This window comes from Mesoplodon densirostris, chromosome 4 (genome assembly GCF_025265405.1).
Source record: "Mesoplodon densirostris isolate mMesDen1 chromosome 4, mMesDen1 primary haplotype, whole genome shotgun sequence".
NCBI classification, from domain to species: Eukaryota; Metazoa; Chordata; class Mammalia; order Artiodactyla; family Ziphiidae; genus Mesoplodon; species Mesoplodon densirostris.
This window is the reverse complement of record NC_082664.1, coordinates 64,991,696-65,005,973: the sequence shown is the minus strand read 5'-3', so window position 1 is coordinate 65,005,973 and position 14,278 is coordinate 64,991,696. Positions and strand designations below refer to the sequence as shown.

The following is a 14,278-nucleotide window of genomic DNA, read 5'->3' as shown; positions in this document are numbered from 1 at the left end:
TAAGTAGTATCCTTCTAGATAGGAGGAAGGTTTAGTCACATAAAATGGATGCCTGAGCTTCCCCGGTGGTGCAGTGGTTGAGAATCTGCCTGCCAATGCAGGGGACACGGGTTCGAGCCCTGGTCTGGGAAGATCCCACATGTCGTGGAGCAACTGGGCCCGTGAGCCACAGCTACTGAGCCTGCGCGTCTGGAGCTAGTGCTCCGCAACAAGAGAGGCTGCGACAGTGAGAGGCCCGCACACCGCGATGAAGAGTGGCCCCCGCTCACCGCAACTAGAGAAAGCCCTCACACAGAAATGAAGACCCATCACGGCCAAAAATAAATAAATAAATAAATTTAAAATGGATGCCTAAGGACATCAGGGCTGTAGGAAATGTGCCGACTACTCATCTGGAATAATCAGCCAACTGAATAGTTATAGTTTTCATAGTAAATGCATAAAAAATGGCATTGGTTTATGCATCAGGCTCCTCTGAGTTCTATCAGCTTTTGCCAGTATCCAAGAGATTGATAATCTGTGTACTCTGTTAATACTACAATAGCCTTGTAACTTGTTTACCATCTTTAGTTTGTCTTCCATTTAATCTATTCCCAGTTTAATACACTTATTTAACATTAGCAAAGCACAGATTTAATCATCTCTCTCCCTACTTTAAAAAATTCAACTGTTTATCTAATATAAAATATAGCATTATAATCTGATCCCTGGCATTAATAGACCCTCCAAGATATAGTCTAAAGCAGTGCTTCTCAATCTTTACGGTCCATACCAATTATTTGGGATACAGTTAAAATGTATATCCTGTTTCAGTAGGTCTGGGATGAGGTCTGAGATCCTGCATGCCAAATGTTTCCGGTGTGCAGACCACATTTTGGGTAGCTGGGATCTAAAGTACCTTTCTGCACTTTGTGTCCACTACTCTCTAGTTAGACTAACTAGCTTGTAAACAAAATGAATTATTTGTCATTCCTAGGACACAGCTTACTCATGCCTGTTTCCTTATGCCTGCAATACCTTCCCCCTTCTCCATTTTCACTCATAAATATACTACTAATCTTTCACGGACCTACTCAAATATCTTTTCCATGGAACCTCCTGATATCCCTTAAAAAAAAAAGATCTCTCCTCTTGTCTTAATTACCAAATAATTTTATTTTGTTTAACAAACACTTAAATTGCACATTCAATGTGTCATATAATGTTCCAACCATGTTACAAATATTAACTCAAATCCCCATAAAATAACCAGATGAGGAAGGTTACCTCCATTTTATAGATGAAGAAACTTAGACACAGAGAAATCAAGTAACTTGCACAAGGTCTCACCACTAATTAAGTGGCAGAGCTGGGATTTGAACCCATGCTTTTAACCACTATGCTAAGTTCCTCCTACTGGTACCTCTTTGTTGTCCTACATTCTATAGTTGTTAATATATTTTTCTATCTTCCCAGCAGCAGACTATATGCTCCCCGAGTACAACGTATATCTCATTTATTCTATATTCCACCCAAAGGAACACTTTGTACACAAGGGGAAACAAAAGTTTAATAACCACAAAAGGGCTTAGCACCATGTTGAACACATATTAAGTGCTGAATATATATTTACAGATTCAATTAATAAATACCTATAACCATGATGCTGTGCCAGGCCCTGAAGATACCAAGATTAAGTAAGACATGATCATTGTTCTCCAGGGACTAGGGAAACAGGGTTAATAACTAGCTATAAATATGGGTTGTTCTCTTATTTGCACGTTTCCTCTAGGTGACTGTATCCAGTTTCATGGCTTTCAATAGCATCTGTAAGCTAATGTCTCCCAGCTTTACATTTTTGGTCCAGACATCTCCTTTGAGGTCCTGACTTGTACATACAGTGGCCCTTCTGACATCTCATGGGTGTCTAACAGGCAGCTTCCTATGGCCCAAATAGAACTCCTTTTCATTCACTGTTGGTCTTTTGCAGCTTATAAATGAAATAACATATGTTAAACTGCTTTGCAGTTATAAAGCACTAGTCAAGTATGACTGATTTTTCTTTCCCAAATACTTTTAGTTTTTCCCAGTAGACGTTCAGTTATTTCTCATTTATACTTTGTTCCAGAGTGATCTTTCTAAAATACAAATGTGATCATGTCACTCTGCTTAAAGTCTTTCAACGGCTACTCATTCTTTCCTTAGGGTGAAATCTAACCTCTTGAGCACTATAAACAGTTACTGCCTTCCTCCTTAGTTCACTTCTGCCACTTATATCTGAACATGCTCCAGTTATACTAAGTTACCTGGCATTGTCTCACAGCTCCAAACTGTATGAAAAATCCTCACATGCTGTTTTAGAGTTTACTCCTAGAGCATATTTCTGGGTTACCTCACCTATATTTCTTTCTTCTCTTTTGCTATAGCTCATTGCCCATTTTCAAAATTTTCTTCCCTCCCTGTTTGTTTCTTTAGATTTCCTCAATTTTAAGTTGTTTTGCTTATCAGATTTAACCCATTTTTGTAGCTCCTGGGTCAATTTATCAAATAATTTTAGTACTTTCTTACACTTCAGAATTGTTTACTTTTTTTTTTTGAAGTGGGAGAGACAATCAATTCTAATTAAATTACATATCTTCCTGAACATCAGTTTGTTATATTTTATCAACAATGGCTCTTCCTTTGTTGCTCTGTTAGCTGAATCTTGGTTAACCGCAGTTTGTTATATTATGAAGGACAGGAAATAAAAACTTACATTGAGAAAAGCTGAAGAAGCCACTCTACCAGCTGCTACAATAAAATCCATAATAAGCATTGTGGCACCAGGCAAACCAAGTGAAAAAAATTGAGGTGAGCAGTGCTTGATGATTGTATTGACAATATCCTTAGGAATAAAGAAAAGAGGAGAAGAAAAATATCACAAATGTAATCTTGGGTATCAGCTAATCAATATCCTTAAAAATAGACAATGTATGAAATAATAAAACAGGTAATAACTATAACTGGTTGGCTAACTGGAAAGACTAATTTTAATTCTTCCAAATAATCCATGCTTAGTACTATATTTTGTCACAGGAAAGTAAACTGAAAACACTTTTTTTTTTAAACTGACATCAATACAGCATTTTTTTTTTCACCCTAGAGAGCCAGTTAGAAGGGTCTCTACTTCGGAGGGTTAAAAATATAAGGCCCATGTGTTGTAAAACTTAATTGCAGAGTAGTTCCTTCTGCCACCGATTTGCTTCCATGTGATAACTCTGATGTCTGAAGTTGCATGACCTGTTATGTGGCAACTGGAGAAATTATCTTTTTTTAGAAAAATGGAAGTCCTTTGATGATAGACATCTAGCCTCAGAAATCCAGATGTAGGCATTTTTAGGGAATATTCTCAACTTGGTTATTCATTTATTTTGCCTTTGGAATTTACCATGAGGATGCAGTATAGCAGGTTGTATTACTCAATCCAATTTAAATGAAAGCTCTTTATCCAGTAATTAAGAATATCATTTTATTTGAGACATGTTTATAAGGTAGAACACAATAATTATTTCAAATTAACACAAGAAGTTTTTTCACTTTTCAGAAAGATACATTATCATCTTTTAATATTATTTAATGCTCCTGAATTGAACTGCAAGTGAAATTTAACCACGTTATGGTTACAAACATTTATATTACTTTGACCAGCAACTTCCTATACTTTTCAGTTTTATGGCCAAGATCAAGACTCATGAAGTAATGTTCTAGAGACATATTTATGACTATCTAATGTAATGACTATATTGATGCAAATCAATATACTTGTCACTATGGTAATACAATTTGTAAAAATAAGAAAATGTGATGTGCTGACTCTTACAGTAGAAAAAAACCTGACTGCTGCATGACTAGCTGAGCAAATACATAAGTCCCAAGTGCCAGTTATCAAGTAACAATTACAAAATACCTAAGAATAAGTACATTAGGACATTAAAGGAAGATGTTGTCAGCGTAAGCAAAGGATGTTTTAATCTCTTCAAAAAGTGAACAGTTCGTATAACGTTAGAAGAAAGATGCACTTAATAATCAAGTCAATCTCCCAACTACAATAGCTTGTTTTGAAACTATGTTTCAGAGTAAATGAGGTTATAAATGGAATAAATCTGTAAATAAATTACAATATAAGGGAATGTTTTTAATTCTACACCCTGAAAGTCAAGAGTTAAACAGAAAAAAGAATCAAAGATAAACTTATAAAGCGACTTGTTAGAAAGTACATATATTTACCTGGTCAATATGAAGTAATCCACAGTGCATTATATTGTAGAAGTGTGTTAGGAAATCTCTATTTGGAGAAACATCTTGTCTTCTTTTCATTGTATTACAAATAAGTTTATAGGCGTGTAATTTACCTTGCTTATATTTATCAGTTAACATGGTTGCCTACAATTAAAAGATGTTGTTTTTAATACTCAAAACCAAATACTGTTTGTTAAATACTGAAACAATTGAATATAGCAAGCAATATATTTGTTTTCATTTATTTCTATGTTGGCCCATTTTCTTTAATGAACTAAATATCAGGATTCCTGAAATTATTTTTATCATTAAAATGATACAATGTAGGTGTGAATAACTATACACTGTTTCACTTAGGAAAATGCACCAAACATATCAAATAATACTTAAAAGAATTAGTTCTTTAGAAGTACATAGCATATTCTATAACACAAAACTGAGGTTTACGTTTCATTTAAATACAATAAAAACATAATTTACTATATTCATTTTTGTTTTAGTAATAAAAATGATGCAACCTAAATGATAATTTTGCTAGGCCCACTCTCCTCTCTATATAACCCCTAATGGCTAGTTAAAAATTAAGTGTTCTACAGGGAACTATATTCAATATCCTGTGATAAACCATAACGGAAAAGAACATGAAAAAGTATGTATATATATAACTGAATCGCTTTGCTTGCTGTAGAGTAGAAATTAACACAACATTGTAAATCAACTATACTTCAATAAATTTTAACAAAAGCAAAAAAACACAAAAACACACAAAAAACAAAACTAAGTGCTCTAGAAGACTACACAATAGTCTTCTCTCTCTCTACTGATTGAGACTGACCACATACTTATTTACTAAATGAAACTTTTTAATTAATATTTTATATATTAAGCTTACCTTGAAAAGCCAAGGTGTAAGAATTCTCAGTGGAGGAATTAAAACCGGTGGAGAAGGGGAGGTCAGGTTATCAGTTGAAATGCCAAGGTTATCTCTAATCTGTAATTTTCAAATATAATGCAACAAACCTATGAAAAGTGTTCTTTCCCAGTTTGTTTTACCTTAAACTTGAGATCTAGTTCCTACCACTAACTATATATTTAAACATGGTTAAGGCATCAGTTCGTAGTAGGGGGGTGGATGTTATCTAAGGCTTTTTCTGTACTTCTTAATACTTTTTCTTTCCTTCTCCCTTTTAATCTTTTTCTTTTTTACCTTAGCTAGATTCTGCCAGAGTTCACAGAGGTAATCAAACACTTGAGCGTGTATTTCAGGATCCATAATAGCGTTGACATCTCCCAAAATACCTAGCATTCTTCGCCACATTACAGTAGCAACATCAGCATGCCATCCTGTGAGAGTGCCCCCTGCCATCACACTACAGCATTCAGATGGAAATTCACTGATTTCTATAGAAAAAAATAATTCACTGGTGTCAGTAATTTTTCTAGAGAATTGATCACAAAAACACATAGAAGTCAAATTAATAATCTTAAATATCTACAAAAGTGAATAAAAGAAATGTTAAGATGCATCAGTGTTATTTTTTCCTGGTAAGGTCAAAACCTCGGTAGTTCATAATTCCTTATTTTGACAATAGTTACTTATGCAATAGTGCATCTATCTAGATTTACCTAAGGAGAAAATGATGCAGATACCAGATGGAGAAATTTACGTTTGACATAAAGATCATATTTATAAGTACATACTCTCTATTGAACCTAATAGCTACTTCAATATAGTCTCAAATTAACAAAAAAATTAACAGAAAATTAATCAAATTATCAAATCAAAATCAAATTAACAGAAAAATCTCAGGCTGAAGGCAGATCCTGTAGGAAGTCTTCCTAAGCTTATTTCTTTGTTAATTAAACCTTCCGAAGAAATATATTTCTGTATTTCACAATTAAGTCAGGCCTAGCATTAAAAGGGATATGACAATGGCATGAAAAAAATAATTTAAATATAATCTAAAATTTCCATAATTACATTTATTTTGTTTATTAATATTGGCATGATTATATATAAGACATATAGGTAACCTAGGGTCTTAGTCTCATTTCTGTCACTAATTATGTGATATTGTACAAATTATTTAATAACCTCCCTGAAGCTACAGCTCCTCATCTGTAAAATAGATGGTTTAGGTAGGTATCATTATAGATCTCCTCCAGCTTAAAAAAAAAAAAAAAAGCCATCATTCTATGCAATGTATGTAACGGAAAAGGCAAAATCATTAGAAAGTCAGTAAAGACTTTTTCCTGCTTGATAATATGTCAGTGTACTGATAATTTACAAAGTCATACACAGTATATGTACATCCTTTACTCTTAATGTTTAACTTTTTTCTCTGCATGTAAAGTGTACAATAACTGAGTATATTATTTAAAAGTTACTGGACAGTCTTTCACAATAATAAAAACAGGTTTCTGGTGTAAATTCACTAAAATAAAATTTTAAAAAAACACTACAGGGTTAACCATCACTGTTACCATCTCCCTATTCTACAGAACCTTCATAATATAGTGATAATGCAACTGACTGGTAACTATGAAGGATATTATTGGAACAACTGAGGATAACTGACTACAGACTAAAATTGCAATGATGTATCAATGTTAAATATCCTGAACGTGGCCCTTATATTATGGTTATGCAGGAAATGTACACTTATTCTTAGGACATACCTGCTGAAGTGTTTAGGTGTAAAGGGTCTGATACTTGCAATTCACTCTTAAATGGCTCAGAAAAAAAAAAAAGGGTGGGTACGGTGGGGTTGTTGTAATGCGTGTGTGTGTGTGTGTGTGCGTGTGTGTGTGTGTGTGTGTGTAGGTAGAGAGAAAGATCAAGTGGTAAAATATTAACAACTAGTGAATTTATCTGAAGGATTTATGGGTATTCATTTTACTAGTCTTGCAACTTTTCCATGAGTTTGAAATTTTTTCCAAATGTTGGGGAAGAAGCTGAAAATAAAAACCAAAAAACCAAAAAACTGCAGGCCAAGAGGGGGAAAGAAAAGGTCAGAAATAATCTACAAACCAGAAAATTAGGGCTGTGTAATTGCAAGGTAATTGCATATTAAGAGAATGAGTACCTTAAAAGGGGGGGCGGGGGGGCAGAAGTCACATGGTTTTAAATTTCTTCCTTTGGCCAGAGAGTAAATGTGCTGCATTACCAATGAAAACTAGTATTTTATATTATTTATTATAAATATCTTATCAACTGTGTCCTTGACCAAATTTTCTGGCATATTTGCAAAATGACTTTTTATCCTGATGCTTATTACATGATGTAGGACTTAACAAAAATAACTTTTTATTAACTTGCAGTTTCTAAGGTTTCCTAGTCACTTTTAAACATTTACTTAAATATAAAAATACTTCATTTGGACTGCCTACTTTGTTCAGCAGGTTCTTCAGATAAAATATTAAGAATAATGATGCCAAATTATGTATTTCCTGCTTTAGGAAATGGTAACGTAAATGATAATATAACATACAAAAATAATGTAACCACTAATACCAGGACTATAATCAACTATAATAAAATATCAAATAACAAAAATCAGAATGCAAATATCCTTCTTTAAGGGCAAGAAAAAAAATGTTATACTAATTAATTTCCCAAAGACAGAAAAGTCCAAAAGGCTTATAATAATATTTACATAACATACATAAAATAATCAAATTTAAGATGCCTTATTTAAGATCTCCTGACACTAATGCCCTGAAAGGAAAGAATGGCAAAGATCTAATTTCCAAATATTGCCTAGGTCATCTGGCGTCTGTAGAACAGAGTGGTGGAGCTTCTCATCGAGCTGTAGATCCTTCTGTTCCATGTGATCTATATTCAGTGTGGAAGGAGAAGGTGTCTGTGACCTGGATCCCAGAGCTGAATGGACTGGAGAGGCACTTTCTGAACCTGTAAATATAATTTCATAAATTTACCACAAAGAATATATTCAATACCCTCTACCTAAGATGTAATGTTTAAAAGCCCAATAAAACACAAATTGAAAACGTCAAAAGATAAATCAGGTTATAAACTGGCCAAAGAGGTCAATAAAATCATAATACTGTACAAGATTTCATATCTAGCAGTCTCATTCCATGTCTACTATGGGACTAGTGTGGAATGAGAACTGGACATACCAATTAATAGGGGCCATCAGTGAGAGCAAGAATGCCTACTTCCATTCCTGGTCCAGCTACGGAAACTCTGGTACCCACGGCTACTTTATTTCACTTACTTCAGGCTTGAGGCAATTCAGGAGAAGAGAAACTTGCCCATTGCTATATGCCACTAACATTGCTAGCCTTGACATCTTTCATTTAAAAGCATATTTTTGAGAGACAGCTATGGTTTTGCATATATTAGCATTTAATTCCTTTTTTATTGCTGAGTACTATTTCAATGAATACTGGATGGATGAATACATTACAATTTGATTATTCATTCACTGGTTAATGGGTATTTGGACTATTTTCAATTTAGCTACTGTGAATAATGCTTTTATGAACTTTCACATACAAATGTCTGAAATAAATACCTAGGAATGGTCATATGGTAAATGTATGTTTAACTTTAAAAGATATTGCCGTATTTTTGCAGAGTGGCCCTACCATTTTGCATTCCCATTATAATAATGTAATGTATGATATTTCCAGTTGCTCCACACTCTCTTCAACACTGGTATTGTGTTTTTAACTTGAGCTGATTTATTATGTGTATAGTGGTACCTCATGGATTATTTATATTCCCTCATTACTAGTAATGTTGAGTATCTTTTCATCCAAATTTTCATCTAAATTTATGTTTAAGGACAACTACAGTAAAAGGTGTTTATTGTAAAATAAGAATTCTTCTTTGAGTAGTAATTTAAATTCTGTAACGATCAGACTGTGGATCCAACCAAACTGGCTCCTATCTTCCACTCAGCCCTCATTCTGCAATGTGCAGGCTAAAGTTCTTACTTATCCTCTGGTAGAAAAGATGTGGAAAAGAAGAATGTGAAAACATAGGATGGGTTCCTGCCTGTTGAGTATTTCACTGGCCAAATTTCATCAGTTTGATTTGGCTGAAGAAATGTGCCTAATTCAGACATGCAGACATCACTGCTCCAGTCTTTCAAGTTCCAGCCAACCACAGGATGCAAAAACCACCCTACTGATATTTTATCCATCATCCATCAAAGGGGCGTCAAACTGCAGTAGGAACCAGAGAGAATCTGGATGATACAGTGAAACTCTTGAAGTATGGGCCACAGGCTGCTCAGGCTCCCTCTGGTCACTGTACTGCTCTTGGAATAATGTGACCCTGCCTTTCATGACTCAATTTCTTGGGCCCCACTTGTCATATTATTTATTGTCAGGTTTGACCACACACAAAAAGTTGCTGAAAAGCATAATTTACTATATTAATTTACTATATAAATACAGAATATTAGTATACTGACAAACAGACCTTATTTTAGGCAGTGTGCTTTATGTTTTCAATAATAAATAGTTTACCAAAGAAATCTACAAAAATCTAGGCTAACTCTGAAAATCAATGAAAAAGGTAAAGTGCAGTACCTCAACTTTTTTTGGTTATTTATTTAAAAATTGCTGCAGGAAATGCTCTGGTGCAAACATACACAAAAATTTTGTGTACGGTATTAGGAGTTCATAGAGTTCCCTGAAGCTTATCCATGTGGACTCCAGGTCAAAAAACTCTTATGTTAAAGTTTTTTTCCCTCCATTGTTACATAAAGATGAGTGAAAAAAATAATACTTAAATAGTAATAAATAATACATAAAATCTATCAAATACAAGTCTGAAAAGGTTCTTTGGTGGCTTAAAAAAAATGCATTTAAGGAATACACTCCCTTGAGTAACTTTACCAGTAACCGTTGCAACTTCAGTACAAAAAGCTTGTTGATTAAGACTGCTTGTTTCCGAATCGATGTGAAGTGTGGTTAGACTAGCCACTTCTTGCTCTTCAGCACTCTGATAATGGCCAGAACCTGAATCCACATCAGCAGAGGATGCATTCCCAGTATCAGCTCCAAAGCCAAAATCTATAGGAAGAAGAAATGCTAGTGTACAGAAGTTCCAATTACAAAACAAAAATATTTACAAGAGACACAGCTACTTCATCAAAATAATTAAATATGAACATTTCCCCCAAATTTATTCTATTTACATACCACTCAGACAAGGGTAAATAATGTTAACACTTTGAAGTTTATAATTAGAAACAAATTTTTAAAGATCCTCATAGCCTATTATTAACAAAAATAATGATAAAAGGACAGAGACATACAATATATCATCACTATTCTTATCCCTGTTTTCTGATAGCTGGAAATATACTTAACTGCTTTTCAAGTTTTATAATCTCTAGAAGAGAGATATATATAATAAAAATGCCACATACGTGGTAAGAGTCATTTTTCTCTCAAATCATATTTCCAGTCCAAGATCAGAGTAGTATATAATCCATGAGGGCAAGAAACATAATTCTCCAATGCATCTCCCAGCTCTTCACAAAGTTGGTTCCCAAGATTTTGACTTTCTTCTTTTAAATTTTGGTACCCTTCACTGACTGCCAAGTGTAATACAGAATTACAGCAGAAAAGCTATGTGGTAGTAATATAGCACCAAATAATATCACTGATGTCATTTTAACATGAAGCAGTTATTCAAGTAAGGTTCTGGGTACCATAGCATTGAACGTAACTACTGAACATGCTGAAGCATTGACCATAACTAGATAGTGGTCCCCAAATACGACTGCATGAAACAGTCCAACTCATAACCATGACTGTCCTTTATTCTAACAACAAGTCCATCTTTTTTCCTGTCTATTTGTCTGGTCTTAAAATATCATTTGTTCTATGAAAGAACAGTGTTTTTTGTTTTTTAAATGCCTTTAGTTGGCAAAATAAAGAGGTCTCAACTTGAAGTGATTCCCTAAAAATTCTTTTGGAGTTTCACTGAAAACGAAATCAAAATATGTATATGGGAACCCCTAAGTAATGTTAGAGAGGAATATGATGGTTACGTAAACTGTCAGTCAGTCTCGAACAGAAAACAAATCAACAAAAAATCGTACTGCTCAAACAGAAAAAAGATACTTGCTGTCAAATTTTCGGCCATCATATTGGAAAGCGCTGAAAGAATCCGAATGACTATCTGAGCTGATAAGATCACTGCTCCCTGCACTGGCAGGAGAAGTCCATTCTGAGGGCACACCTGGGTCATCAATAGGGCGCATTTGGTTCTGCTTGTTTAGAATATCAGGGAGGTCTTTGGGAATTTCGAGGCTACCTGGACTACTTCCTCTTCTTGTCATAGTCTAAAAATTCAAGAAACATTTTAACATTGAAACATTTTTTTTGAATTCTCATTAAGCATGTGAAATCTTTAATTTCCAAGACAATCGTCACAATAAATGCTGAAATTTAGGGTATGAAGTAGGAGGTGGGGAAACACTAACTGAAGACTCCGTGTAACTGTATGGAGCTGGGTCCTGAACAACTGTTGGTCTGGCTAAAGCAAAGACCCAAATACCATTTGGTGCTGGGCCTGAGACCCTGAAGCCTCAGAAAGATCCATGGAGTGAATATTAAAATGAGATAGTAGAAAGAGCAAAGTACTCAAATGGAAAAAAAAGAGGCAAATGGAAGAGGGAATTCCCTGGCGGTCCAGTGGTTAGGATCCTGCATTTCCACTGCAGGGGGCATGGGTTTGACCCCTCGTAGGGGAACTAAGGGATCCCAAGCTGTGCAGTGCAGCAAAAAAAAAAAAAAAAAAAGGAGAAAAAGAAACAAAGGGAAGAGATGATGGAGGGAGGGAAGAATAACAGCAAGAATGTCATTCTATGATGATTACATATAATGATTCTATAACTTTTTTCCCACTCAAGGAAAAAAACTTAAAAAAAATAAGGAAAATGTAATGGAGCTACAGACTTTCACTAAAGAGACAAGTTGAAATCTAAATGGAATATTGTCCTTTAAAAAAAGCAATTCCACATATATTTATCTTTCCTTAACAATTAAGCATCATTAGGAATAAAACTGCTTCTATTTTCATTTTGCCTTAATTCTAATACTCAAGATAAAGATAACTTTAAAATCTATTCCAAAGTTATCTGTAATGATTAAGTAACCGATGTTAGCATGCTATCAAAATGGTGTGAGTTGGGCCAGAAGACCTCCCTTGTTATCTTTCCTGCTGAGGGCTGGCAACAGGCATCAGAGTACTCTAAGAGCAAAGATGAAAAACAGAGAAAGAACTAAGAAGGTAGTGGCTTATACCACAGGAGCTGAGCAAACAGGTATCCCAAATTTTCACCCTGGTCAAAACTAAAAGCCTGCTTGTTTTAGGTCTTTGAATAAAAAATACTATAAAAATATAATTTAAAATCTTAATTCAAAAAAGGGTTAAATTTGGGGTGAGGGCTGATTTGAATAAAATTTTCCACATGTATATCATATACATATATATGTACATATGTATATATCTTTTAGTTTCTCTACCCTCCTCTCTAAAATCAAATAAATAAAATAACACTTACTGAGGCATTACCACTTCGAAGTCGTTCTGCTATAAACTCATCCATCAGATCAGGAACATTAGCATTGCTGCTGCCAATATCACTATTAAGAGGGGGCAGTTTTGTGCTCATGTCCTCTTTATTGACTAAAAATAAATAAATAACTATATATAGTGAAGAAAGACTTAACTACATTTCCTAAATTTAAAACAAAAACAGCCAAAAAATTACCTATGCCATATCAATTATTTGCCAAACATGCATCTATGAATAATTTCTCTCCTTTTAGATTGAATTTTAAGAATTAGTAAATTGATATTTACTTTATTTAACTAAGCAGATGTTAGTCAATCTTCAGTATAACCTTAAACAGCAAGAAAGCTTATAGATAAGCACTAGTTGAAGTTAGGTTAATATTGCCTATAAAGAAACTGGTATATTTTTCTTTCTTCCTGCCTCTGCTTCTATTTGGAGCCTTAATAATTTATAATTCCATTTTCCCTAAAGAATATTTGCAAGAAATATATCCCTTGAATTTAAGTTTAGATAGTAATAAATTAAAATTCTATGATTTTGACATAATGTTGTTTCTATTCACTACAAATCTAATTTTTTGCTTTAAGAAAAAAGAGATTTATTTTCACAAAGATTTTTCTGTTTAAAAAAAAACCCCACAATAGTTATTTTGATTCTTTTATGACTACATTATGATTAACATTAACAAGAAAGTTTTAAACTTGGGAAACGAACTTACAGAAAATGATATTTATTTATTTCACTATTATGCTGTAAAAAAGGTGATTTCTCTGCAACCAAAGGATATCGACACTGTTTATATTCGTAATGAACTACAAAGCATTTCAGGTTAAGAAAATATACTGGTCAGGAAATCACTCTGAAATACCATTATCTTTATACTACTTGGCCAGGCTTTTTTAAGCTGTCAAATACTGCCCTCAAGTGGCATTAATGGCTCAGTGCAAGATGCAGCGTTCTGTTAATCATGCTAACAAAACCATGTTAAACAAATAAAATCAAAACCTACCTTACTGCTGAAAGTTAATTTTCTATAACTGTGAAGTTATTTTAAATTTGAATCAACATAAGAGAAAACAGTTACCATAATCTTGCTTTCTGTAATCTGTCCATAGAGGTTCCATATTTAAATCATGATTGGCTATCATGAAACCTTTATGCACATCTAAAATCTCAGAAAAAAGAAAGTAACGATAAGTGTTTTAAGGATATAACTTGCATTCTATACAAATGAATGCAAAACTAAAAAGCCTACAGCTTGTTTGCAAATGGTGTAAATGAAAAGTAACTGAGTCCACTTTGAGGTTTAAGAAATAATTTCCTCTTCAATGACAGTTAACTAAAAATGTTGGTGTTGGTTGTAGGACCTTGATTTCCATTATGTTATATCATGTCACAGTAATCTACCAAGAAAAAGATAAAATCAAGTAAATCAGCAGTAAAAATAAATG

General features: G+C 33.8%; 1 protein-coding gene across 5 annotated transcripts in view; it reads right to left on the bottom strand.

The window, feature by feature from the left end:
• RALGAPA1 (Ral GTPase activating protein catalytic subunit alpha 1) overlaps positions 1-14,278 on the bottom strand; it is a 234,698-nt gene that overhangs the window by 107,454 nt on the left and 112,966 nt on the right. For 4 of the 5 annotated variants that reach the window (XM_060096301.1, XM_060096304.1, XM_060096303.1 and 1 more), the window contains exons 18-25: positions 12,813-12,937; positions 11,372-11,588; positions 10,132-10,308; positions 8,018-8,170; positions 5,465-5,658; positions 5,150-5,248; positions 4,246-4,401; positions 2,735-2,863 (exon numbers count right to left, since the gene is read on the bottom strand). In XM_060096301.1, the coding sequence (XP_059952284.1) occupies positions 2,735-2,863; positions 4,246-4,401; positions 5,150-5,248; positions 5,465-5,658; positions 8,018-8,170; positions 10,132-10,308; positions 11,372-11,588; positions 12,813-12,937 (1,250 nt within the window). Of the gene's footprint in view, positions 1-2,734; positions 2,864-4,245; positions 4,402-5,149; positions 5,249-5,464; positions 5,659-8,017; positions 8,171-10,131; positions 10,309-11,371; positions 11,589-12,812; positions 12,938-13,911; positions 13,993-14,278 lie in introns of all 5 variants that reach the window. The other variant, XM_060096302.1, reaches the window with a different exon arrangement.